Below are 28,000 nucleotides of genomic sequence, written 5' to 3'. Positions count from 1 at the left end.
CATTAAAAACCCTACCTTGAGCTTGAATCATTTATTGCACGTGCACGGATTGAGTCCAGCCATGTGAGCCAATGACATACAGTACATACATATGGATTTAATGTGTCTCCATAATACATAATAACAGACAGCCATATTCCATGACGTGTGATTATTTTGTCTTTAAAAAAAAAAGAGAAGAAAATAAAGAAAAGGAGGTGGTTAAATAAAAGATTGGCTTTCTGACATGTTAGGTCCACTTGTGATTGGCGGGTTTTTCCATCGTGGCCGAAGACCAATCATTGCAGCTGAGCCACTTTGAGGGGGGCGGTGCTGGCGAAGTCCAGGAAGAAAGGTCCTTCCTGTTTGGGCAGGAAGGTGGTGGGCACCACGTTGTACACGCCCGCCGGGACGTTCTCCGCATCCATGTAGCAGAAGCCACACCTGCCGGCGACGATGCCAAAAACACGCACACACGCGACGAAGATGATGTCAGATGGGAAACTAATGTGTTGCGTCAAAACAATGACTGTATCCGTGTATTCGAAATACGGACCTTTTCTTGAAACCCTCATTTGAAAGTGAAACTTTTGTTTGAAACCCTAAATCTTGTTTAAAGCTCCAATCCTGGCTTGAAACCCTCATTTAAGTCTGTACTTCATGTTTAGGGCCTTAAGACAGACGCGAAAGCCTAAAAGAAGGCTCACAACACCCAATCTGGAACCTTAAACCAGGTTTAAAACCCGATTTTAACAAATCCCATCCCTTGTTTAACATCCAAACCAGGGTTAGGGATTGAAATTTGGGGTTTAAAACAGGATTAGGTTTAGTGATTTAAGACTGGTTAGGATATCAAATTTGGATTTTGTCAACTTCAGGTTTTCAAGGAAAGGTTGGGGTTTTAAAATTAGGGTTTCAAGATAGTGTTAGCTTTTCAAGTTATGCTTTCAAATCTGGTTTTGGGTTTGAAACAAATATTAAGGTTTTTAAGTTAGGGTTTATTTTAATTCTGGTTCCTCATAACGGATGGCATTTTAGAGTTTCAAATTCGGCGTAGGAGCCCTTATTTAAAACCCCAACCCAGGCTTGAAATCCAAATTTTAAACCCCAACTTTGTCTTAAAAACCTGTAGATGACTCAAAATCCTCATTTTGATACCATAACCATACTTGAAACCCTAAATTAAAAACCCCAAACTTGCCTTGAAAACAAAGATGACTAAATGCTAATTTGATACCATGACCAGGCCTGAAACCCTAACCTTGCCTTGAAAACATAACAATGACCCAAAATTCTAATTTCATACCCAAACCAAGCTTAAACTCTAAACTTAATCCTGTTTTAAAACCCACATTTTACAGTAACTATCTTGGAATCCTATTTTGAAACCCAAACCATTGTTTTAAATCCATATTATGAAACCCTAACCCTGCCTTAACTCATTCACTGCCATTGACGGCTATAGACGTCAAAAATTCATTTGAACTATTTTTATTAGTTTACTTTTTTTTCCCACTTTTGCTAACAAAAGTATGAAAACCTAGATTTTTTTAATTGTACATATAAAATTTGTGATTAATCGTTAGTTAACTAGTGAAGTCATGTGATTAATTAAAATAAAAAATTGTAATCGCCTGACGCCTCTAATTTAAAAAAATATATAAAAAATGAGGGGCGTCAGACGATTAAAATTTATAATCAAAATTAATCGCATTACTTCAATAGTTAACTCACGATTAATCACAAATTTTATATCTGTTACATATGTAGAATAAAAAAATGTTTTCTCGGTTTTCATAAAAAACGAGAAAAAAAGTTAAACTAATAGAAATAGTTCACATGAATTTTTGACGTCTATAGTCGTCAATGGCAGTGAATGAGTTAAAAGCCTAATTTGAACGTTACACCAGACATGGTTGCTAGTGAGTGAAGTGACTGAAAGTGTGTGTGTGCGTGTGTGCGTGTGTGCGTGTGTGTGTGTCATACCTGTAATCTCCGCTGCTCCTCTTGGATGTTGAATTGGAGCCGGCGTCATTCGTGGCGGACACGGTGACCATCTCGAAGCCAACGCTGTATTGCCTGAGTGAGTACACGCAACGACTGTCAGCACACGTAATGTACATATCACCAATTAGAACACATGTCACTTTTTACTTCCTGAACGTAAACCGGATCGTCTCAAATGGGAGACCCACAGAGTTTAGAGAGACAAGGGCGACCCGTCGGACGGCGACAAAGACGCGTTGTCCTGAGTGGAACATTACATCACATGGTCATCTTTTGTTGCCGCTTGACGGACGTGTTTAAATAAGCGACTGTTGATCTTGCAAGTCAACAACAAAGAACACACAAAAAGACACACACAGGCCGTAAATGAGCGTCTGGACGCTTCAATCGAATTAGTAGCAGACGTCTGAGCTCGGGCAGATACAAGTTCAAACTTGATTTATTTGCCTCTTTAGCTGTCTGCTGCATTTATGTGATTTGTTTTTTGTTTTTGTTTTGGTAATGTTGAATGTGTCCTTGCAGATTCGATACTAAGAAAGTGTTGACTGAGCCAATGTGCCATAAAGTCATACAAATACATTTTCTTGTCAGTTTTGTTGTGCCAATGCAAATTATTTCCAAAATGTTGTCTCATTTTCTCATTTCCAAATTGACATCTGTTAATATTTCTTTTGGCTCTATCTAATCCATGAAATCGACCATTTTAATTCCTTGTTATGTACTGGTTTGAACCATCCAATTTGGGCAAAATAGATTGTATCATTTATCTTTTTTTGGGGGGGCAAAAGAACAATTTCATGTAATATGAGTTTATGAAAGAAAGTTTAATTGCTTGCTGCTTTCCAATGCAGCAAAACGACGAACAATTTTGAGCTTTGGAAGCTGACCAGGACAAGAATGACATTTTATTTAGGAAGAGATAGCTCCCTCTGCTGGCCGTAGAAAGGCAATACAGTACCATTAGAAATACATTTCTTGCGTCGCCTTAAATATGAAATATTCGAGTAATAAACTCTAAATGGTGGCAGCGAGCGAACTCATCCCATCTCGTTCCCAACAAGCAGCAGTTCGGCAAATAGTGAACAATTATTTTAAAAGACGCTTCAGGCTGTTTATTGCCACTCCCAGATAAAGTTGACAGGAAAACCAAACATTACCCAACAAAAATGGCACACTATATATTTAAAACAGCCACATAACTTTGTCCTTGGAGCGTCTGCTAGCTTAATGCTAACACGCTAAACAGCCACATAACTGTCCCTGGAGAGCGTCTGCTAGCTTAATGCTAACACGCAATGCAAAACGACCATTGCGGGGCTAATTCAGCAACACGTTTAGACAGATAATATACTAATATTCACATGCGTACATTATATTCTTACATGCCTTTATCAAATGACAAACATTATTGCTGTTTACTGAGCAATTGTGATTGGCTCCTTCGTGTACATCTGTATGTGGAGTGTGGACGAGTTTGACTCTTTAGCACATCCGCCTCACAGTTTTGAGGTTGGGGGGTTCGAATCCAGGTTCTTCAGCCTTCCTGTGATAGTTTGCATGTTCTCCCTGTGTTTGCGTGGGTTTTCTCTAGGTATTCCAGTTCCATCCCCTATTTGAAAAATATAAACTAGGAAGCTTGAAACCATTAAATTGGAAGTGTTCGTGGAAGACAAACAAAACACAGTATTTTTGAGTTCATGGTAACCCAAAATAAAGTGATTGATCAGCAACCGCATAAAAGCCAAGCTTTGTCTGATAAAACTCGTCCCAAAAACGCATGTCAATTGGATTTGATCTGCTCATCCATGCGTGACGTTGCGTTTAGAATTTGGGACAGCAGATCAGGAAAAGCAGGACTATCACAGTATGATAACATGACCCATGAGACCCGTTGGTTCGAGGCTTCATAAATCACATTTCATCTTTTTGCATGCGCAAACCTTCAGGTCTAATTCTGTCTGGCCACAAACAAGCTGATCGTGTTGGAAAATGTAACAACACCTGAAGAGTTAATTGATCCAAAACTGATCATCTATTTACTACTAATACCAGTAATGTATTTCTGTTCATCAATTTTTGCCATTGACGAAAACGGTCTCATTCAAATCAAATTAAAACTTGTCGTTTTGGTGAGTCAGCGAATTATTGCTCTTCGTCCGTCCATTGCGTGCAAGGTGACAAAAGTTGAATGTACAACTATAGAAAATGCATCCATCAATTTTCCAAAGCGCTTATTCCTCACAATTGTGCCCAAAAAAAAAAAAAAAAAAAGAAGAAGAAAGGAAACAAACAACGGCACAAGATGGCTTATGTAAATCTGCATGAGGGCAGTGTGAAATGCATTACGCACGCACACACACTGGATTATTTGGAAATTGATTGTGGAAGTGGAAGAAAAAGATCCTGTTGATAGAGGATGATTCAGCAACTTTGTGCACTTGCTCGGCGCTTCTGTGCTTATTGAGTTCTCGTGATACATGACTAGCACATGGAAATCTGTGAACCCCAGTAGGGTTCATGGTTTGCGCCACTTCGATATCGCAGATGTCTATGAGTATTGCTGTATGCTCCATTTGTGTGTGTTGCTGCTCCTTGTAATAAAGAAGCAGCTGTATTAAGTTTTATAATTACCGTTAACGTCATTGCTAGTTTCTGTTAGCCGGTTGATGAGATTTTGTATTATAGGTTAGCATTAAGCTAGTGTTTGTTACATAAAATTAGATGGTTTGGGTGAGCATTTTGGTGTTGGAGAAAGGTAAGTAGAGTAACGTTATTGTACATAAAAAAAAGAAAACATTGAAACTATGAATGTTAGCGTTACTTAATATGTACTTAGTACGTTAGTTAGTCAACTGTGACTAAGAAAGCTTCCACTATATGTTGGAGGACATAAAAAAAAGGTGCAGATTGTGGAATTTAATTGCGTTTTCAGGTGGTTACAGTCAACTTGCATTGGGGCCAAGTGGTGGCCTCTTTGTAAGGCACATTACAGCTACCTACAGGACCGGAGTGGAACAGCCACCAACCAGATCCAGATTCTGACATTGTGTGGGAGTCACTAATGTGACATACATTAGAGCCAACTATTGTCCTAGAGTGGAATAGCATTTTAATTTTTACTGGTTATAGTCACACTTGTATTAGAACCAGGAGCTTAAAGAAAGAAAGAAAAAAAAGAAAGAGAGAAAGAGAGAGAGAAAAGAAAGAAAGAAAGAAAGAGAGAGAAAAAAGAAAGAAAAGAAAGAAAGAGAGAAAGAAAAAAAGAAAAAAGAAAAAGCTTGTTGTATGTGACAATAGAGCCACCTATAGGCCTGGAGTGGAACAGCATTGCTCGCATTGAATGACTGATGCGAATGAGTTAATGCTGATTTGTTCTCCCCAAATACAAAGAGAACAAGAGAGATTTTGGACCACAATAAAGATGGCGACGCTGTCGTAGCGGGTGCGACTCACTGACCTGGAACCTCGCAATTCAATGAGTAGCGGCCCGGACCGATCCAGCTGCAGTTGGTAGGTGGGATTGTTCTTGTATGTGTCTTTGTAGTTGCCGCAGCCGCCGGCACTTGCGTCCTTCCACTGGCCGTTAATCTAAAACACCATGACAAACACACAAAAATGACAAAAACACACACACACACACACCTTCCTGTTTGCGTTACTTACCCTTTTGGTGTGCGTGAAAGGATTCAGGATCTTGGAGAAGTTGAATTTGCAACCAGAGTAAACCTGCAGAAAATGAAAACAAATAAAAACAATCTTGAATACAGATTCACACTAGCAGTTAGCATTAGCATGGTAGCATCTCAACACCCTTTTGCTGACTGCACATTTGAGCCTCCACAATGACTTTTCTCGTTCTTTTCATCCATGTTATGGTTTCTTATACGGTACGAAGTAGGGAAATTTTCTTTCCTACACTCTGGGCTCCACTTCCGCAGGTGAAGCCGCTCGCCCTTTTGCAGCACCCTAGCTCCATCCCTGGTCTTCCAGTAACAAAAGCCGGACGTGCCATTAGAGCAGCAGTATATTAAGCTGTGAAAAAAGCATAATTTGTCTGCCTTAAATCTGTATGTGTGTTTTTTTTCCAGCAATATCATGATAATATTGATCATTTCGCTCACTATCATCGTGATATTTATCATGCCTTACAGCCAAGGCACGGTTGTGGCTTTTATATAAAAACAGCCTAAATTCGTCTTTGTGGAACAAAAACAAAAACAAGTGTTGCTTATGCAAGCCACACACAAAGCACATTAAACTCTGTGAATAAAAAGCACAAAAACAACAAGAACAAAGACAGCATCTGGAGCAGAACAAACGTTATTGGACGAGGAGAATTTGTGTGTGTTCGCATCAAATCTGCTCCGAAAGATCAAACATGACTCCCGCCCAGCCGAGACGTATTCTCAAAAACACTTCCCATCCAGACGAATCCTTCCGGTGAGTTCTACTTCTTCTCTACACAAAAAGGTGCATTCACACTTGATATTCAAACTGGCTTTCTGTGCGAAAAGACTCCCCTTCACGTTTTTCCCAACACGTCTTCGTCTCCTACCCTCAGCGTGTAGTTGATGGTGTTCTGCTTCTCGTACTGCGACACCACCAGCGTGAAGGTGTGCGAGCCGGCGCCGGTCAGACGGATCTTAGTCAGGTAGTGGGGGCTGTTGATCCGAATGCCGTCGATGTAGGGAGCGGGCTCGGCTGAGAGAACGGGAATCGTTTTGACGGGACACTTCGTTAGGTACACAATCCGATGACGGCTAATACGAAAGTATTAATTGTGCATGAAAAATAATGAAGTGATCAAATATGAAAATGTGAACTTTTGACTGCTAAAAAATGGCTCAATGAGCAAAACGTCAGACCTGGATAGTAAACCTTCTTCCCGTCCGTTTTGTAAACAACCAACGTGATGAACTCTCGGTTCAGCGCAAAGTCTTCCTGTATCAAAAAAAAAAACACATCTCATGAAGCATGTACAGACCAAGTCCTCCTCGTCCTTTCTTTCTGCGCTACCTTGTCCGTGATATGTCTGGAAAGCAGCACCCACACTGCAGCGCCCCCTGCTGGAGACTGCACCTCCAGCTTGTACTGGGGATTGTTGGCTAAACTGTAGACGTCCTTGACCGGGCCTTGCTTTCCATCCCAGCTGCTGCACGGCACACAAAAAAAGCACAAGACACACTTCAGGGTTGGTCCGAAAAAAGAACTTACTACAGTTGTTGAGTTTGCACACAAACCTGTGGATGCAGGTAGATTCCTTAAAGAGGGAGGGGTTCCAACTCAGGTAAATGACATCATAGTATTGGCACAAGTCCTCCCAGGCGATCCAAAACACACCTGAAGAGACAAAAGTATCATTTAGGGATATCGGGCATCTTGACGAATATCGGTATCGGCCTTTTAAAAAAATCTGACGGTCGATAAAAGGTCAATTAAAACCATTTTAATCGCAGGGAACTATTTAAATGTTCAGTTAACTTTATAAGAGATGCTGCTGACCCTGGGAACTTTTTGTTTTTGTTTGACATTGAAACAAAGAAATGTGAAGGTTTAAGATTTAGGGTATTTTTAAATTTTAGAAAATAAAGATTTACTGTTGAAAACTAGAGCTATGATATTTAACTCATTCACTCCCAGCCATTTTCACTGAAGCAACCCCCTTCGCTCCCAGCTGTTTTACTGGATTTTGACTGATTTTGTAAGGCCCACAGAATATTGTGTTCTATTGCTATAAAAACATGGAACCAACCAAAAAAAAAAGATTTGAGTTTCTTCTTTCATCAGGAAAAAAAGTATATTTCTACCTGATTCTATTTTGCAGCAATTAACATTAGAATATAGCTAAGTTTCATCATTATTCACAAATAGTTAAAACAGTTTTGTTTCAACGTGGCCCTGGTTGATCTCTTATACTCTGCTGCCACCTGCTGGCCGTTTATGCAATAACTACTATTGCTTAAACTGTTCTCTTCAGTTCAGAGGCTGCATCAAAGCCTTCTACATGCTCTAGCATAAAAATAAAAAAACACACACACATAAAAACGTATAAATACGTCTTTGGGACAATTAAAACATTTAAAATATTAAGTATTTATAAATTTTTGGAAGCAAATGAGGTAATTGTTTAAGTTTCCATTGAACTTTTTAAGACTTACTGATAACCTTTTTCTTTTAAAATTTAAAATGAATTATATTTTAAAAATAATAAAGGTTTTAATCTACATTTGAAAAAGTCAGAAAACATTTTCAATAAAGATTGGCATTTGTATCTTAAATTTTTTTGACACCAATATTTAACCCCCCCCGCTTTAATTTTTTTTTTAATATCGGCTTCAATTATCGGCCTCCTTGACAACTATTAATCGGCATCTGCCTTGAAAAAACATATCGATCTATCTCTAATAATTGATTGTGACATTGATATTAGTACTGTCACTATCGAATAATTTTAGAATCAATTAATATATTGATTATTCAATCAATGAATCAACTAATCGGATTCATTTTGATTTCGCATTTAAGTGCATTACAACAATTTTAAACAAAAAAATGGCTCCAAATGATGACTCGATTATTTACACCCTTTCTTTCAACAAGTCAAGCAGAACGTCATCACCCCCCCCCCCCCCCCCCTATACCATTATCAAACTTCTGCGCCGTCTTGGGGTCAAAGTTGAGGTATTTGAGGAGCTCGGGAGTCCAGTTCTTCTCGTCGCGCTCGCTGTAGCGTCCCTTCCACCGCAAGTGGCTCCACGGGTTCTTCAGCTGAAGGAAGCGCATGTTCTACGAGAGGCGGCGGCGGCGGCGGGTCAGGAGGAGGACTTTGGATCCTGATGCTGCGTTGCGGATGTCTGACCTTGTATTCCCTGATGTCGAGGACTGCGTAGGCGTGAGTCGGCACCAAGCCCCATTGCTCCCCTTCCTCCTCCGTCATCACGCCGGTTGCCGTGGTGACGAGGACGTCGCCCCTGTGGAACCTGCGGACGCAAAGACTCACGTTCGGAAAGCGACAAGATGACAAAAGGTCGACGTGAACGCCAGGCGACCTTTGGAAGAGCATGCGGAAAGCGTCGTCCTTGCTGAAGGACTGATTGTCCGAGTGCATGGCGATGCGTTCGGGGATCCAGCCGGTGAGCGCGTGAAGATCGATGTTCTGAGGAGGAAAAAGCAGATGGTGAGAAATACACGGAGAAGGTGAGAGGAGGACGTAGAAAGCCGCCTACCGAGTTGGATCCGGGGAAGTCGTACCCTCCCATCACCTTCATGTAGGCCTTCTCGATGAGCGACACCCACAGCTCGTTCTTGTTGCTGGAGTACGAGCACAGCAGCTCGCCGCCGCGGTCCACCGGCAGGAAGTCATCGATGATCACCTGCGCGAGGAGACGCACCCTCGTTGGCTCTTTCTGTCTTTCTCTTCTTTTCCGTGTGGCGTCTTTACCTTCCTGGGAACGCCGTTGATGTGCAGCTTGACCATGTACTTCCCGCACGGGTTGTACTCGGGCTCGCCTCGTCGGTTCTGAGGGTAGATGATGCTGGAAGACATCATCAGCGCGACATGTCAGGGTGGGGCTGATTTTATTCGGGTGGCAACTTTTCAGTTAAGTGTCGGCCATAAAATAAAATAAAAACTCAAAAAAATCAGTGCAATCAAAATTTCCTTTTCTTTTAACTGAAAAAGAAAATGATGTTATTCCATTTTTTTATTTGTATTTTTTTACCCTTGTGGGATTTGCTTTATTTCTTTATTATTATTGTGTTCTTTATTCTTCATTAACGTGCTTCAACTTCCACAAAAATAATCCAAATATATATATTTTCCACAAATAAAATGAAAATAAGTAATTTCACAAAAAGTTCATTTTGTCTAGGCCTGCAACTACTTATTATTTTAGTAATTAATTAATTTATTTATTTATTTATTTTTATCGGATTTTAACTTCCATCCCTTTAAATCCAAAACACTCCAAATTGACAGTGCAGAAAATACACAGAAATAAATTAATTTTCAAAACTAATTAAAATTTTGGACCATTAGGGGGCGTCAGACGATAACATTTTTAAATTGTAATTAATCGATCAATCACAAATGTTATATCTGTTCTAAAGGTACAATAAAAAAATCTAGGTTTTCATGATAGAAATAGTTCAAATGATTTTCTTACGTCTATCAATGGCAAAAAAAAAATCTTAAGTCATTCAACCTACCTGGTGATGAGTTTCTTGTTGTAGCGTCTCTCATAGGCGGCGCTGATAGCGAGCGAGGCTATGAAGGAACAGTCGGACACCACCGTCTGAACGTCAAAGCGCTCGTGTTAAACCAAAATCGAAGAAAGCGAGACCGAAAGAGTTTCCGTTGCAGACCTGCTTTATGCTAAAGCTGGACACGGACATGATCATGGTGGGACTGGTGCAGATCTCGTCGGGTCGGACCCAGCGGGAGAAGATGACTTTCTGCTTTGGCGACAGAGCCAGGGTGCCCGATTTGTCCCTGGTGGGAAGAATAAAGGGAACAAAAAAAACAAAAAAGACGTTGTAGCATGGAACGGATGATGGCGCAGCTGAAGACTTGACTCACGAGAAAGGCACGGGAAAGGCGAAGCGCTCCTTGAGGTCCACGCTCATGAAGGGAACGTAGGCGATGCCGTTGATTGTCGACGTGCTCCTGCAAAGGACGTCAACGGCAGAAAAAAAATACCAGAGGTGTCAAAATTTGTGTGGTCATTTTGAGTTCATTTAACTCATTCACTGCCATTGACGGTTATAGACATCAAAAATTCATTTGAACTATTTCTATTAGTTTAACATTTTTTTTCCAGTTTTGCTAACAAGAGTATGAAAACCTAGATTTTTTTTATTGTACATTTAGAACAGATGTAAAATTTGTGATTAATCGTGAGTTAACTACTGAAGTCATGCGATTAATTACAATTAAAAATTGTAATTGTCTGACATAATTAAAAAAAAAAAGATTATTAAAAATTAGGGGCGTCAGGCCATTAAAATGTGTAATCGTATTTAAACGCATGACTTCACTAGTTAACTCACGATTAATCACAAATTTTAAATCTATAAATGTCCAATATTTTTTTTTCTTGGTTTTCATACTCTTGTTAACAAAAGTGGAACAAAAAATTTTAAATAATAGAAATAGTTAAAATGAATTTATGGCAGTGAATGAGTTAAGTTTCTTTAACGCCACTAACTTTTTAAATGTGTGATTAATGGCCGGCCCTTTCTTGGAAAGCCTGTACTGGGGAAATTCCATTTGTAACGCAGCAGACACGTCCACGTCATAAATTTAATAATAGTGCATTATATAAAAAGAAAAATGTACTGAGCTGTCACCAATGTCTTACAAATGCAATTATGCCATCTAGTGGCAGATGATGACCTCAACACAAATCAACATCACCCTTGTTTTTTTACAGTTACAGTACATATTTTTAACTCATTTGCTCCCAAAAACGTATAACTACGGTCTATTTTAAATATTACCATGCTCCCAAAGACGTATTTATATATTTTTTATGCTAGAGCATACAGAAGGCTCCGATAGAGCCTCAGAATTGAAGAGAATGCTTGAAGCAATGGTAGTAATTACAACAACGGCCAGCAGGTGACAGCAGAGTATAAGATATTAACCAGGGCCATGTTGGAAAAAACGTTGTTTTAACAACAGTTTAAAAAAGATTTGTGAATAATGATGAAACTTTGCTATATTCTAATGCTAATTGCTGCAAAATGGAATCGGGTAGAAATATACCTTTTTTTCCTGCTAAAAGAAGAAACTCTAATCTTTCTTTTGGTAGGTCAGGAGCGAAGGGACTCGCTTTAGTGAAAATGGCTGGGAGTGAAGGAGTTAATTTTAACTCAATTTTATTAATTGTTATGAAATTACAGTGTCAATGACTAAAAGATGCAGCCATATTTCTATTAGTTTAACATTTTTTCCCCACTTTTATGTTAAGAAGCGTATGAAAACTTAGGGAAAAAATGATGGTACATTTCATTGTCCATTTAGAAAAGATAAAATTTGCGATTAAGCTTGAGTTAACTGTTGAAGTCATGCGATTAATTATGATTCAAAATGCTAATTGCCTGACACCCCTAAAAAATACATACTGTAAACGTGTCGTAAGGAACACATAGAAAAACATGAGGAGAACACGTAGAAGAACGTAAGGAACACAAGCAGAGGAAACACATGTAGAAGAATGTAAGGAAAACACGACTGACCTGATGACCTCGATCTCGTCGGACGAGTACCGCTGGCCGTGCGGTTCACTGGACTGGACGGCTCTCATCGGCTGAGGTTGCGGGCGGTCGTTGAGGGAAAAGTCGGGACCCAGCGGGAAGAACTGGCGGACGGGTGCCGACGGGCCGGGCTTCACCCCGGACGGTCCCGCCCTGTCCTGAGTCTGTGACGGACCAGACTTGGACTGTGATTGTTTGAGACCTTCAGCCCTGAGGGACACCGCGAGATTTTCGTCACGTCACATTTGTGACGGCAGGGACAATAAACATGGACAGAGCGTCCACAAACATTCGCAAATGTTCCGTTGAAACCAACCTGTCTAAAGCCTGGTGGGCCAACTGCTTCAGTTTGGTCTGCATAGCCTGGTCGGACGTCTCGTTGGACTGTGAAGAACATGAAGAGACACATGGAAAAGCACATGAGGAACATGTAGGAGAACATGAGGTGCACCAACAACAAATGCAGAAGATGAGAACAATGTGGAGGGGCACTTGCCCAAGACTATGAGCATAACATGAAGAACATGAGGACCGTATGTAAAGAACATGTGAAGAACATGAGGGACACACAGAAGAACCTGTTGAAGAACATAAGGAGCAGGTGCAGGAGAAGATGAGAACAAATGTAGAAGAACACGAGAACATGCAAAACAATAATAGAAGACGACTAAGAGACACAAGTAGAAGAACATAAACCGCCACATGTAGTAGAACATGAAGAGACACATGTAAGAACGTTCCAAAGAAGACGAGTCAGATTACCGACCGTCTTGATGCAGAGCTCCACGGCCTGAGTGTAGAGCTCCACGGCTTCGTCGTCATTTCCCTTGTCGTCCTCCTCAAATGCCTGCGTGACCAGGAAGTGGGCGCGCTCCAGGTCCACCTGATGACGAGATTTGAGCGGGTCGCTCTTCTGCGCCTCCGCCGCGCTCACTGGCGGGAAAAGGTGGACATTTTAGGATGGTGGAAAATAACATCAGCGGGGACCGTCTGCAAATGGCGCAGTTCATTCTTTTACGATGTCAAACTTTATTGTGTGTGACTAAATTAGAAAGCATTTTTCATTGTTATTTAAATACAAATTTTCAGGCTTTCTCTAATGGTGAAAAACATAGAAGCAACATAATGCTTTCACTAGAGAAACATATTTCTCATCACAACTAATAGCAGGAAAAGTTGACTGCTACAATAAAAATATGTAAACCACCCAGTTTCCGCAACACCCATGCGCGCACACATGAATTGTTAGCGTGTGAGGACAGTCACGGAAAAACCAAGTCACACTTCCTTGTAAGCAAGTCTGACGAAAGTCGCCACTAACATTCACACACAAAATATCCGGCTTAAAACAACATATTGAATACAAACAAAAAATATCACATGAGCAATTTATTTACTAATAAAAAAAAAGGCAACTAATACACACCACATGGGTGAGTGTTTTGTTTTGACTATCAAATTGTATTGTATAATGAGCTTGTAGTGTTGTTTGTGTATGATTGAGATGGACATACACGCATTGTGGAGGGTCTGCACTCGATCCAGATACTCGTTGACTTTGTCCTGGATTCCGTCCATCTTGGATCCCGCCATGCCGGCGTAGATGAGTGCCTGGGCGGCTTCCTGAAGCGAACAAGTCAGGCTCTTCAACGCGGAGGTAGTTGACGGACTCTTCCACGCACAACTGCTGACGAGGAAGCAGCTGGCATTCGCTCCACGTACTCACCTTATAGTAAAACATCGCCTCGTTGTATTTGCCATTCTGGTCGTATGTGACCGCCGTTTTGGCGAATTTGACCGCGTCCAGCTCCAACGCTATACTGTCCATTCTCAACACAACTTGTTGCTGACGGGGGGACTACAACAAGCTAGCCGCGAAAACAAAGCTGTTAATTCCGTTCACGTGGACCGCAGGTAATTTCACGGATGCGCACGCAACACGGCGACATAATGGCGCTAATGTTAAACTAATGTCACGGATCTTATGGCCATCACTGCTCGGGTGAAGTCGATCTTTCTTTGCCACTTTTGACAGACGTTTACCGGGTCAAAACAAGCGCCGATGCTTCCGGGAACGCGGCTCGCGCCTGCGCAGTAGGGTATGTGGGCGAACGTACATGTGACGTTCAGGAACTTCAGGTAGTGTAGAAAACTGCAAACAGTCAATCTCGGTAACCTTTCGTGGAGGGGGCTAGAAGACGGTGGCCTAATGGCGTTGATGTAGATCCTAGAAGAATGACGTCCTTTTGTCGTCATCGCTTTCCAATTAAGTGTATCCTTTCGTTTTCGCTTTTTGCGTCAAAACAAGCAGGTTTCAAGGAAGGCAGCCCGCGCAGGAGAAGGCAAGCAAAACATGAGGCGTTCATGTACAGTGAGGGGGGAGGGGATAATAATAAATATGATGTGCAGGTAATACATAGGTATATGTTGTTTCCAATTGGAGTAGGAATTAGGACAGTATCAGTTGTCCAACTACATTTATATCAATTAAATATATTTCGCTGAGTAAAATTAAATGTCTGAAAAGAATTAAGTAAGTCAACAAAAAAACATTTATAGGATCCAGACAATTTCGATTTTAAAATCCACCACTCTACTCACCTAAAAAAAAAAAAAAAAAAAAAAAAGACCGGAAAAGAAGAACCAGTAGAGTGACCCCTTTCTCTCACTTATAATAAAAACTTCGCGTGGGATAAGATTTAGTGAATGCAGTTACAGAATAAACTTCTTCTTTTTTTTTTTTAACAAAAACAAAACACTGATAGGTTCTAAAATAATTGTCAGGAATTAATAATAATTGGCACAGACAGCCTGTCCGAAGACGTTACTATAGTGCTTTCAGCCACTAGGGGGCATACGTGCATAGTAAACGACTATTGCTAGGCTAGGTAGAGTATATGGTGATGTACAGTATATCTTTTAATTTGGCATTTTTGCATATTTACACTTGCAAGAAAAAGTGTGAGAAACATCTGGACTCACCTGTATTTCTGAATAAATGTGTCCTAAAATGTGATATGATCTTAAATATTTGATAGGAAAATATAAAGAAAGGTATAGAAGTAGAGATTGGAAATGCACAACGCCATAGCCGAGTTTCCGAAAAGCCTCTACTACTTCTACTACACCTGCTTTCCGGCTCATTTATGTGTGAACTTTAAAAGACGGGGACATAATGTTAGTGCTGAACATAATGCAAACAAACATGATTGTTTTTAGACTTGATGAAGCAGCATGTGGCTCATTGACCAACGTGAATTTGAATGCCCCTTTCAAAGTAACTAACAATTATTTGTTTTGCAATCACAGGACATCCCAAGAAGTTAAAAGGAAGTGTCTGGAATTGCTGCAGGCCAAATGAGAGCCATGAGAAGCTCTTTTCCATCATAGAAGTGAAAGAGTTAACATTAGCGATGACTTCACCGCCTCCATCACTCCAACAACCCACCCCCCACCATCCAAAGCCCCTCTGTCCACTCCCTTTCATCCTCCAGTCTCCTCCCTCCACACACACATACTCACCCTCCTCCTCTTCCCCCTTCAATAGCTCCCACGGCCTCACAGCAGCCTCACTTGTCAGGTCCACTCTGAGCTTCCAATTCTTGCATCCGTCCCGCTATGGAGCTGCACATGGCCCATGAGAAGCACCAGATGCTGGACCTCAACCGTCGCCTGCAGAACTACCTTGGTCGGGTCAAGCTCCTGGAGGAGGAGAACACATTGCTGGGCCAAGAGATCCAAGCTCTGCGGCATGGCCACCAAGGCGCCTCCGTGAGGGAGAAGAGCTTGAAAGAAGATCTCCATCGGGCCAGAGCGGAGCTGGACCAGGTTTGGAGGGAGCGGGTCTACGCCCAGATGGATGTCTGCAAATTGAGTGAGGAGATCCAGATGGTAGAGCGACACTGGCAGAAGGAGGCCCGGGCCCAAGCGGAGGTCAAGGCCATGATGGAGGTGAGCAAGAAGGAGCTGGAGGAGGAGCACGGGGCTCAGAGGTGGCTCAGGGAGAGAATCCGCCAGATGGAGGAGGAAATGGAGCACCTGGTATGGAACCACGAGGCGGAGGTGGCCCGCTTGGAGACCGTGCTGAGCCATTCGGCACCACCACGCGCCACCCCAACTCTGGACCTCCTTCAGCTGGAGCAGGAGCTCAGCCAGCAGGCCTCCAAGGCATGGCAGGAGACGACGGAAGCCTACCAGGCACAGCTAGACCAACTGGAAGCGGGTCTGAGGGAGACCGCAGTCCATTTGGATCAGACGGAGCGCCACAAGAACGAGTACCAGGTCCAATTGAGGACCATGGAGAGAGAGAGGATCTCCGAAGGGGATGTTAGGAGGCAGCTGGAGGAGACGGCAGAACAGCAGACGGAAGAACACAGACAGCATATAAACACACTTCAGGTGAAGAAACCACAATAATCACCTACATTACATAAAAGGTAGTATTTGCAAAAGCTAGTTTTGAATTGTACAGTATACAAATACAGTACAATTCAAATACAGTGGTTCCTTGCAATACAAGTACAAGTTTAGTATCAAAGTCATTAAGCTCACTGAACTTTCTTTATTGTGTTTAAATACTGTACCAAAAAATGAACCCGAATACCATCAGCTGCTATGTTTATACTTCCTGTATGAAGTGGGCAGAGTGTCCGTCCTATTGTGAGGAGTTGTGAGTCATTCCCAGCTGTCCTCTTCCTCTTCAGGAAGCCCAACCAACAATCAAATAATGCGCACTGACTCCCGAATGTCTGACAGGGTCTCATCTAATCATCGGAATCAAACTTAAGCACTTTTCCCATCCAACCTTGTGACTTGGTGTCTTGAACAGGAGCACTGGGAGGGCCTCGAGAAGGAGAAGCAGCATCTGGGCCAGCAGCTTGACTTTCTGGTGCAGGAGAATCGAGGACTGCTCCAGCAGAAGATGTCGCTGGGCTTGGAGGTGGTCACCTACAGGTAGAAAAAAAAAAAGTCCTCATGTCCATCACAAGCAACAGCCCATTTGGTGGGAAAAGTATCAAGTCAAGACAATTCATTTCAGCTAGCACTTTTATGTGTTGTTTTAGCAGTCAAATAAAAAGTCAAATAGCAGTCATTGTTCAAAATCTTTGGGCTTATGCTAGAAAGCAAATAAATACATACATAAAATAAGAAGAAGAATAAATGTTGTGAAAAATTAGAACATCTGATCTTTATTTGTTGTTAATCAAAGACACAATCAATGGTGGCAGGTGTGTGCTGACTCCCAATTAAAAGGAATTTAAATGTGATTGGTTCATTCCAAACAGCCAAATCTGCACTGTAAGAGGGTGTGAACACTTATGCAACAATGTCATTCAGTTGTTTATTTACTTCCCCACTTTATGGTCGCATTAAAAAATATACAAAGTATATATGTATCACAAATACCTGGCATTTGAGTAGGGGTGTGTAGACTTTTTATAACCACTGCATTTACCCTTTGACGAGTAACCAGTCCAATTTTTTTTTCTCACTTTTAGCAGTGGTGACTTCTTGTAATGTGTGCCAGAGGATGTTTGCCTTGTCTCCTGCAATAGATGTGACACATGAATCAAGCTCGCCCGTGTGATCAAGTGTGATCGAGTCACTCCAATCCAAACGGGATCTTCTCCAGCGACAACATTCAAGGCTGCAGCTGTTTGGGCTTCAAAGGTCACGTCCTTGAAGCAGCTGTCCGAGTTGTCCTGCTGCAGCCACTGACCTCAGTCCATTGAGGAACATGAAAGTGCAACCCCCCCCCCCCCATCTGCCATCCAGCCCCCACCTGCATGTATTGACCCACACTGCTCACATTTATGAGCTGTGGGATTCTAGAATAACAGCAGGGAGGGGACACATGACATGCAACACTATCAGTTATCAATCCATTGACATGTCTCAATCACAAGACCTTTTACCTCCTTTAAGATCCCGATAGAACTGGCACACACCCTAAAAAAAAAAAAATCAAACTACAAAGAGCATTTAAGGACATATAAATGTTGCATGACAAAATAATAATTTAAAAAATGATTTTTTTGTTTGCCTTTTTATTTATGGAAAAACAAATTGACCTGGGAAAACACAATGTCAATTTGTGGCTTGATCTCAAATCATCTTCCCTTATTGAGGCGAATGCTAATGCCATTAATCTGTTCCAGCCTTCCAAAAAAGCAGTATGTTTTTTTTTTAAATAATAAAAAACTAGAGAGCATTTCCAGATTTAAATACAATACAAACTATTCAACACTTTTTGACACATTTTTTCACACGTCAACTCTTCAGCAAAGTCGTTCTTCACAGAGGATGTTATCACAAAAAAACTTGTAAATTGAGTCACTTGTATCTCAAGTCACCACTGTATATGTATTTATTTAGTGCCTTTATAAAAAAATAAAATATATAATTCTACAATTATTTATGTGCACCCTTTTAGGGGCGTTGCATGCTCTACAATTTCAAGAGCTGATGGCCAACTCGTGAACTAGTGCTGCATGGCCAGCTAATAATATCAGTGTGCATCGTGTGTGAGAGTGTCATCAAAAGCAGGGCCCTTTCCTTCATTACCATAACAACGACGACTGCACTCTCTCATGTTTCCTTCCTCCACCCTGGCGAAGGTCCTTGTGTCCGAGCTGAACGTCTTTTTTTTTTCTTCCAATTTTGTCGTCTTTGCAGAGCTCTGATGGACAGTGAGAGCCTGCGGCGAGACGATGTCGGCCTTCTGGCGTCCAGAAACATGACATGGAAAGGTACAAATGCCAGGATGTGATTGACGCCATGATGGTGTTTTCATAAAATTAACACTGAACAACAACACTATCCTACGCTATATTATTTTTGCATTTTTCTTACTACAACATTTTTCTTGTCACTGCTTGGCTAGGATAAGTCACATGGTTGTCTTTTAGTACGTCGTCCATTTTAATTTCATTATTTGGTACATTTAATTAATTAAAGTGCTCTATTTTGAGAATGAAATCACTGGCCTTACGGTTCCTAATGCAAAACAGTCACTAACATTATATCAGTTTATCTAATAGCCCTTCACGTTGAGCTGCTCCATAAATATTCTAATGATTTTATTCAAAAGTGGGATGGGAATGTAATCCAAGAAGCAGTAGTGGACATTTACAAAGCACAAAGCCCCACACGGCCTCTTGGCTTTCCCGTAAGAAAGGAAATGGCGATCAATAGTGTCCATTAGTGTGTGGGCTCCACGTAGGAGGTGGCTTTTAACGATGGTTCCCCTCCGTGGAGCTGAGCCAGAAAGCACGTGAGGCAATTACATCTTCATCGTAAGAAGGTCATATGTTTACGACCTCGGCTTCCTTCGTAGTATATTGACTGCATCTTCTCTCTCACAGACATGCCTGTGAAGTCTTTACAAGGGAATTACCAACTCCCTGCCCGCTGTAACGCCCTCACGTCAGTCAGGAGACCGCCGATAACTTCAACGACGCCTTTGAGGAGCAAGCCCGTAACCGTCAGACAAGCTCACAAGGATGAAGAAACAAACACAAGGGCAGCCAAACAAGAAAGTCCTTATCCCAAAATATTGCATAATGGAGCTGTGGAAAAGTTCCGAGCACAGGAAGTGGAAGAGAAAGTGACGTACGGAGAGCCTCTATCTTCTCCTGGTGAAGAGGAACATGACGAACATCCCGCTGAAGGTGGAGAAGAGGAATATGGTGGTAAAAGTGAGGATAACCCATCTGTCAGCCTTCAGTCAAGAATTCCATTCAGTGAAGGGCAAGGGTCAATGATCATAGAGGAAAAGAATGAGATCAGTCACCGCCAATCAAGCAACCAGGAACCAAAATCTGAACTTTTGGGGATGACAGAGGAGACCTTCAGTTCCACGACTGGAAACGATCAAATACAGTCACCATTTGTCCTGGTAGAGGAAAAAGCAACTGTTGGCTTTGAACTCCAGTCAGTAGCCCCACCACTCACTAAGGAGTTCAGTCAGCAACAATCAAGCACTTGGGAAGTGACACCAGACATTCTGGGAATGACAGAAGAGAGCATCAGTTCCTCGACTGAATGTAAACAAGAGCAGTCGCCTTGTATTCTGGTGGAGGAAAAAGCAGCTTCCGGCTTCCATCTCCAGTCAGGAGCTCCACCACTTGCGAAAGAAATCCCTCAGCACCAATCAAACACCCAGAAATCAAAAATAGAAAGTCTCGCAATGACAGAGGAAACCTTCAGTTCTTCTGCAAGTGTTCAGGTTGAGCCATGCATGGTGGAAGATGAGCAGGAGCAAACGTCAAGTTCTGGAACAGATGCATTACTGGAACCCACCCTGGAATCCAGGACCAGCAGTCAGTCTTCTCAAGGTGAGTTCAACCCAGTGGATGTGACTGAGATCAGGCAGGAAATAAGCGGTTCCACCTTGGGAACGACTGTGACAGAAGCAGTGGACATGTTGTATCCAGATGGAGAAGAGATGGACACATGGGACAGCGTGATAGAAAAGAAGATCCATCTGGAGTCAAGTGAACCAAAACCAGAAGTGCAAAGACAATATGCAGAACCAGAGGAGGACATCTCAACAAGAAGGTCTGAGCCAGGTCGAGAAGAAATGACAAAGCAAGAAGACGAGATTTGGCTTCAACGTCAAGAACGTTCACCACATTCTGAAGATGAAGACCTAAACGAAGAGGACGATGACTCCCAAAATGTCTCAGTGTCATGGCGAACGGAGTTAGAGAGTGACAGCTATGCTCAAGAGAACACACTGGCTGACACGCGTCCACTCATCCGGTACACCAGTGATGACACGGATGCCAACACACAAGCGTCACACGTGGACGAGAGTGAGTCCAGCGATGCTGAGCAAGACGGAAAGACCGAAGAGGAGGGTAGACCTGCATGGAGCGAAAGCAAGGCCAAGAACTTTGGAACCATGGAAGATCTTTGCGAGGAAGTAGATGAAGAGGTGGTAGAATATGACCTAGAATATTCTCAGGAAGCTTCTGGACATTTGAATGAAGAAGAACCTGCGGATGTAGATGATGTGGAGCTCGAGACGGACCGACTTGTGGAACAGGAATTGCAGAACCTCTCCACAGACAGCTACATTTCCCACTTTGCTCAAGAGGTGGCCAATGAGAGCCAAGTGGTGCTTCCTGATGAAGAAAAAAAGGATCATGGGAAAATGTCCATGAATCAAGACGTTACTGCAGAATCTGACATCCAAATCACATGCACCCCGGACCTTTGGTATCCCATGCAGCCTCAGAGGTGGCAGAAGGTGGTAGAAGAAGAGATCAAGGATGGAATGATGACAACGGAACAAGAAGTAATCACAGAATCTGATGTCCAAATGGAAAGCAAGCTGGACCTTAGGGATTTGGTGCAGCTTCAGAAGTTTCAGGAAGTGGAAGAGGAGGAATCTCAGGATGGAATGATAAAGATGGAAGAAGTCATCACAGAATCTGCAGACCAAGTGGAATGCGACCAGATCCCTAAGGATTCCGTGCAGCCTCAGTTGGATTCTCTGGATGATGGTGCCAAGGAAAAGGTGAAAGAGAAGGAGGTCCATGATCAAATAACAACCATTGAACAAGAAGTCATCATGGAACATGATGTCCAAGTGGAATGTAACCAGGATCTCACGGATTCTGTGCAGCCTCAGTTGGACTTTCTGGATGATGAAACAAAGGAGAAGGTGGAAGCGCGGGAGGTTCAGAATCAAATAATGACCATAGAACAAGAAGTCATCATAAAATCTGAAGTCCAAGTAGAATGTGACCAGGTCCTTAGGGACTCCGGGCAGCCTCCGTTAGACTCTCTGGATGACGAGGAAGCCAAGGAAAAGATGGAAGAGAGGGAGGTCCATGATCGAATAATGACCATGGAAGAAGACATCATGGAATCTGACCTCCAAGTGGAACGTAACCAGGATTGCAGCGATTTCCTGCAGCCTCAGTTGGACTTTCTGGATGATGAAGCCAAGGAGAAGGTGGAAGAGTGGGAGGTCCATGATCAAATAATAACCATGGAACAAGAAGTTATCATAGGATCTGAAGTCCAAGTGGAATGTGACCAGATCCTCAGGGATTGCGGACAGCCTCCGTTAGACTCTCTGGATGATGATGAAGCCAAAGAAAAGGTGGAAGAGAGCGAGGTCCATGATCGAATAATGACCATAGAAGAAGACATCATGGAATCTGACCTCCAAGTGCAACGTAACCAGGACTGCAGCGATTTCGTGCACCCTCAGTTGGACTTTCTGGATGATGAAGACAAGGAGAAGGTGGAAGAGTGGGAGGTCCATGATCAAATAATGACCATGGAACAAGAAGTTATCATAGGATCTGAAGTCCAAGTGGAATGTGACCAGGTCCTTAGGGATTGCGGACAGCCTCCATTAGACTCTCTGGATGATGATGAAGCCAAAGAAAAGGAGGAAGAGAGGGAGGTCCATGATCGAATAATGACCATGGAAGAAGACATCATGGAATCTGACCTCCAAGTGGAACGTAACCAGGACTGCAGCGATTTCGTGCAGCCTCAGTTGGACTTTCTGGATGATGAAGACAAGGAGAAGGTGGAAGAGTGGGAGGTCCATGATCAAATAATGACCATGGAACAAGAAGTTATCATAGGATCTGAAGTCCAAGTGGAATGTGACCAGGTCCTTAGGGATTCCGTGCAGCCGAAGTTGGACTCTCTGGATGATGATGCCAAGGAAAAGGTGGAAGTGAAGAAGGTTTATGATCAAACAATGACCAAGGGACAAGAAGTCATTATGGAATCTGATGTCCAAGTGGAACCTAACCAGGACCTCAGGGATTTGGTCAGTGATGAAGAGCAGGTCCAGGATGAAATCATGACAATGGAAAAAGAAGAGGTTGACAAAGAGAATTTACCATCTTGCATGGATCCTGATGTCCAAGTAGAAGACAATCTGGGCCTCGAGGACTCAATTCTCCCTCAGTTGGACAATGTGGATGATGAGGGCAAAAAAGAGATGGAAGCAAAGAAGGTCCAGGATGAAATGTTTAAAGAAGAGGAAGCACAGAAAGTGTACGAGCTGTCCTGCACAGAATCTGATGTCAAAGTGGAAAGCAATCTGGACTTGGTACCACCGCAGTCAGACTCTCCGGGTAATGACTCGGTGGAAGAGACGGAAGAGAAAAAAGTCCAAGATGGAATGATGATCGTAGAACAAGAAGAGCCTGATAAAGTGAGTTTGCCATTCTACACGGATTCTGATGTCCAAGCAGAAGGCAATCTAGACCTCAGATATTTTGTTACACCTCAGTTGGACTCACCGTATGACTATGTGAAGGAGGAGGTCCAGGATGAGATATTGAAACATGAAGAAGCACAGAAAGTGTACCTGCCGTCTTGCATGGAATCCGAAGTCCAAGTGGAATGCAATCTGAATTTTATGCAGCCTCAGGTGGATTCTCCAGACGATGGCGAGAAAGTCCAGGCTGAAAGAATGACCATGGATCAAGAAGAAGCCAACAATGTGAATGTGCAATCCTGTATGGATCCTGATGTCCAAGGAGAAGACAATCTGGACCTCAGGTATTTCGTCCAGCCTCAACTGGACATTCCGGATGACTACTTGGAGGAGGGCCAAGATATAACTTTGAACCAAGAAGATGCCGTCAACGTAAATTTACCAATCCGCACAGATCCTGACCTCCAGGATGAGGAGAGTCTTGGCCTCAGGGATTTCGTCAAGCCTCAGTTGGATTCTCCAGACAACAAACGGACAATTGATGAAGAGTTTAAAGATGCCTCTGAAGATTCAGAGAAAAGAGAGGATGAGTGTGAGCTCAATGTTTCCATGGTGACACATGCCGATGAAACTTTTAGCAAGTTCTTCAGTGGGCCCGACATAGAAGAAGATGAAGAAGAGCGTCTGCATAAGCCAAAGTGTGAATCGCAAAACCAAGAAGGCCTCGTCCAAGAATATACCTCCTCCGTGGTAGAAGATGCTGCTGCCCATATAGCAGATGAATTGAACATCCTGGAGAACACAAGCAAAGATTTTGATGTCAGACATCCAAAACATGAGGAAGGATCTGGCGCGAGTCATCTTCTTGAGGGTGCCGCCACGTTTGACAAGAAACCCACTGAGATCTCCCAAGAGACTGCACCCGAGGAATCCGACATCTTTTCCGTGAAGGACTCCTCGTCAGAATTCCACAGAACCAACAGCAAAGATAAGCGGAACCTCTGGGCTGCCCATCTGGAAGACCAATGGAATGTGCTGGAAAACGCCAGCGAGGACGTTGACATCAGACATCCAAAAGATGAAGAACAATCTGTTGTGAGTCATCTTCATGAGGAAGAAGGAGATGGCAAGGGTGCTCCCACATTTGACGAGAAACCCGTTGAGATCTCCCCAGAGACTGCACCTGAAGACTCCGTCATCTTTGACGTGAAGGACTCCTTGTCGGAATTCCACCAAACCAATGGCAAGGACAAGAGGGACTTCTGGACATCGTCCTTGGAAGTAGATGCCGCTTATGGATCAGACGACATCTCCGCTGTAATGTCTGGGATTCGTGACGTGGAGTTTGGTGGCGAACTGGAATGGGGGAAGGCGGTCAATGGGAGTCCTGCCCACGGATGCGCCGCTAAGAAGGAGGAACATGTGAAGGGGGTGTCGGTGCACTCTGAGGAATCGGAAGTTGAGGGAGAACCCTGGTCATCCGGGGATGAATAAACCGGTCCACAAGAACGGTCGGGTGTTTTTAAGAATGTAGCATTGCAGTCTTTGGAAACGTTATCAACATTTGTCTGGATTTCCTGCCCACCCATCAAGTTTGAGATCAAAACAACAAGTCAATATGTATCTGAAAATGTGTTTGTGAGTGAGACATTCTGACTTCTATTGCGTTTCACATTTTGCGTTAGCATTAAGCTAGCAGACTTTCGTGAGATTAAATTATGGTTTGATTTAACATTTGTTTGTTTATAAGTAGGTTTGATTCCGTTTTGTTTTATTTGTCAGTTTTACAGTAAATTTTCAACTTAGAGTGACAAATAAGCAACTTGAAGCAGGCACGCTTCGAGTCTTATTTGAAGAACTGTGCAAGTGCGAAAGTCTTTATAAAAAAAAAAAGGTTGCCCCTATCGTGGGTAGGTCTGGAAGGTAATCCTCGCAAATTGCCGCAATAAACGAGGGTTCACTGTATTAATCAAAGAATTCAGGCTTACAGTTAGTGGTTATAGCGCCACCTGTTGTTTGTGAATGTGTTTCATGCATAAAATGAACTTTTTAAAAAAAAAAAAACACCCGCATTGCCAGTGCCACCAATGTGCCAATTGGATTTTAAGAGTCCCAAGTTGTTCGATGGATGTTTGCGGCATCTCCTGTTTCCTTACGTGCTAATCGTAGTCTTTCAGGCCACTGAGTGAAAGGTGAACCGTTGATCAGCTCCATTGATCCAATTGAGCTGGTCACGTTTCACTTCCTGGTGGTGATCAATAGGAGCAGTTTGCGCTAAAACTCATTGATTGTCATGTAACAAAAATCTCATGCAGACGAGAAATGTTTGTTTTTCTGACCAATAAATCTATATATTTTTCTCTTTTTGCTTGAGTGATTGATCAACTAATTGGACTGTATGGTCAGAAATATGTTTAAATCTAATAAAGTTGATGACAAGATACTCCTTGTGTTCTTTTGTTATTTTGGACAAGATTAACCCAATTTTGAAAAACTAATGTCAGCTGCTATACACACATTTGATATCAACTATATATTTAAACTGCTAGTGAGGCAAAAGGAACATTCAGGATGCTAAAAACGACCGAAAAAAGAGCAAACAATGCGTGACCTTGCCTTTTTGACTTCCTCCCCACCACCACCCCCACCCCCCCGGACCCTAAAGACCACCATTACTCGCACCTCCTCCTCTTCAATGTCATTCATCATCAGTTCAGCAAACAATGGCAGCTCACCTCCTCCTCATCATTGCCTACATGTACCCAATAACAGGAAGGAAAAAGCACAGTGAATGAATGAGTGACTTTTCCCTTCAATTTAACAATGTTTATTTAAAATAAAAAAACCTTTTCATCTTTTCTATGTAACATTACGCTACTAGTCAACTTAATTAACCTTAAACATGATTTAATAATAAATACGTCCGCCCTATGTGTGCCCATAATCAGGTCAATTTTTGGCGGAATACAAATGGAAACAAAAGTTGAAGAATACTGAAAAACAAAAACAAATAAAAACAGCACATGGTAACTTTAAAAGTGTGCTACATGCTAACATGGCAACCAAGAATGATTATTTTTTGATTGCGTTCACTAGCTGAACCACACTTTGCCATTGTGTTTTTAGCGCTAACACAATGTTAGCATTACTCACGGCAGATTTTATACATTACTCACAAAGGAAGTTAGGTTTATATGGAGTTTCGATTCATCCTGATTCAAGCACAATACAGCCAACTTTTTTTTGGGCGAGTGATGAAATGATGAATCTGAAGAGCTAGAAGTCAGAAATAGCCAAATGTAAGATTGACATTCCGTTCAGGCGTCACGGTTGCTTCCACGTAGACATTTGAAGTTGCAGCGAGTGACCAATTATTTCATCATCATGCCCAACGGTTTTAAAAATAGGCGAGGTTGCGCGGCGGCCTGCAATCAGTGTTTTGTTTGTGTTGGTGACAGCTGCACATGGCTATGCTGAGCCTCCAAGCGCTTCACTTCAACACTTGCTTTAATGCTTATCATTTATTTATTTATTTGAGCTCTTCTCTATTACTTCAAAGACGTGATTATGAATATTGTGTACTGTTGTTTTTAGGTAAAATATACAGTATGTATCAGACATAGCGTCACCCATCTATCCCGGCTTCCTAGTTCCGATTCGTGCGTACTTTTCCGAGTTGGTCAAAGTACAAGCCTTTGAATTGTGACAAAATGGCTACCTTAGCCAAAATGGCGGACTTCTGTTCAATGTCAGTCAGCAGACTTCTTCGTGTCTCCAGTTATGATAGCATCCAAATTAGTGTTGAAATTAGAACATTTTGTTGGCTAATTTTTGCGTAACATTTTAAGGTACGCTACTTTTGTGGGGTTGTGTAGATATTTACAGCAGGAAACGCATGCTATGGAGCATATAGCCCGTTGCCCCAAACACGATGGTGGCTGACGGCGTGGGAGGGAAGAAGGCTCGTCGTCTATGACTAAGTGGGCGAGGCTTTCACCTAATCACATAACTATGTGTGTGTCCGTGTGTGTGTGGCAGCAGATGCCCACTGTCATCTAATCAGTATGTGGAAATTGAATTAGCAACATCGCAGACAGCGGACCGCGCCCACACACACACACACTCATCCACTGATACACATTCTAGACCTACGTACACGTGTACACGTACAATATCACAAAAAAAACAAATTCATCATGATACATCATACACCAATAATTACATTGAAATACATTTCAAGACAAACCTGTTGCCTGGAGTGCGTGTCTGGGTGTGACGTCAAGCAGGCAGCTGACATGAACAGATGACAGTTGACGCCCACCGGCCAAGTCGTACAAGTCAACCAAACTCAATGATGCTGAGTAAACGGTTAAAAAAAAGAAGAGCATTTTTATATAGTGCTTTAAACTATATAAAAACCTGAGAGCAAAGCAGGGTGCAGTGTCTTGCCAAAGGAGACTTCGGCAGCGGACAATCAGAGCCAGGATTACAACCAATTGCTGACCCTTCGGTCACTGGCCGAATCCCCCTTAAAAAAAAAAAAAAAAAAAAAAAGAGCAA

General features: G+C 42.3%; 2 protein-coding genes and 1 long non-coding RNA gene across 5 annotated transcripts; 1 reads left to right on the top strand and 2 right to left on the bottom strand.

The window, feature by feature from the left end:
- Positions 1-16: 16 nt before the first annotated feature.
- Positions 17-14,460, bottom strand: capn7 (calpain 7). Of its 2 annotated transcripts, XM_086077850.1 has the most exons (21): positions 13,970-14,456; positions 13,758-13,866; positions 13,010-13,176; positions 12,560-12,627; positions 12,226-12,453; positions 10,565-10,651; positions 10,351-10,477; positions 10,195-10,280; positions 9,428-9,521; positions 9,213-9,359; positions 9,036-9,142; positions 8,846-8,966; positions 8,628-8,772; positions 7,227-7,326; positions 7,003-7,138; positions 6,852-6,927; positions 6,542-6,687; positions 5,650-5,712; positions 5,444-5,574; positions 1,966-2,058; positions 17-423 (listed from the first exon to the last, which is right to left on the bottom strand). In XM_086077850.1, exons 1-21 carry the CDS (start codon positions 14,069-14,071, stop codon positions 279-281), a joined length of 2,478 nt encoding a protein of 825 aa, XP_085933976.1. In that variant the 5' UTR covers positions 14,072-14,456; the 3' UTR covers positions 17-278. The 2 variants fall into 2 exon arrangements, 1 of the variants encoding a protein (XP_085933976.1); XR_015095327.1 differs by lacking the exons at positions 17-423; positions 1,966-2,058; positions 5,444-5,574 and adding an exon at positions 5,901-6,018 and having other exon boundaries at positions 5,664-5,714; positions 13,970-14,460.
- Positions 6,290-25,883, top strand: nes (nestin). Its single transcript, XM_086077848.1, has 5 exons — positions 6,290-6,426; positions 15,553-16,641; positions 17,072-17,196; positions 18,919-18,992; positions 19,608-25,883. Exons 2-5 carry the CDS (start codon positions 15,862-15,864, stop codon positions 24,932-24,934), a joined length of 6,306 nt encoding a protein of 2,101 aa, XP_085933974.1. The 5' UTR covers positions 6,290-6,426; positions 15,553-15,861; the 3' UTR covers positions 24,935-25,883.
- Positions 16,833-27,970, bottom strand: LOC147172588 (uncharacterized). 2 transcript variants are annotated; one of them, XR_015095328.1, is made up of 5 exons: positions 27,687-27,970; positions 26,123-26,192; positions 18,808-18,964; positions 17,650-17,789; positions 16,833-17,190 (listed from the first exon to the last, which is right to left on the bottom strand). It is a non-coding gene; the product is annotated as an uncharacterized LOC147172588 (long non-coding RNA). The 2 variants fall into 2 exon arrangements; XR_015095329.1 differs by lacking the exon at positions 17,650-17,789.
- Positions 27,971-28,000: the final 30 nt, after the last annotated feature.

Source organism: Leptonotus elevatus, chromosome 6, assembly GCF_054856555.1.
Source record: "Leptonotus elevatus isolate MCC_2025b chromosome 6, RoL_Lele_1.0, whole genome shotgun sequence".
NCBI lineage: Eukaryota > Metazoa > Chordata > Actinopteri > Syngnathiformes > Syngnathidae > Leptonotus > Leptonotus elevatus.
This window is presented reverse-complemented; position numbering and strand designations above follow the sequence as displayed.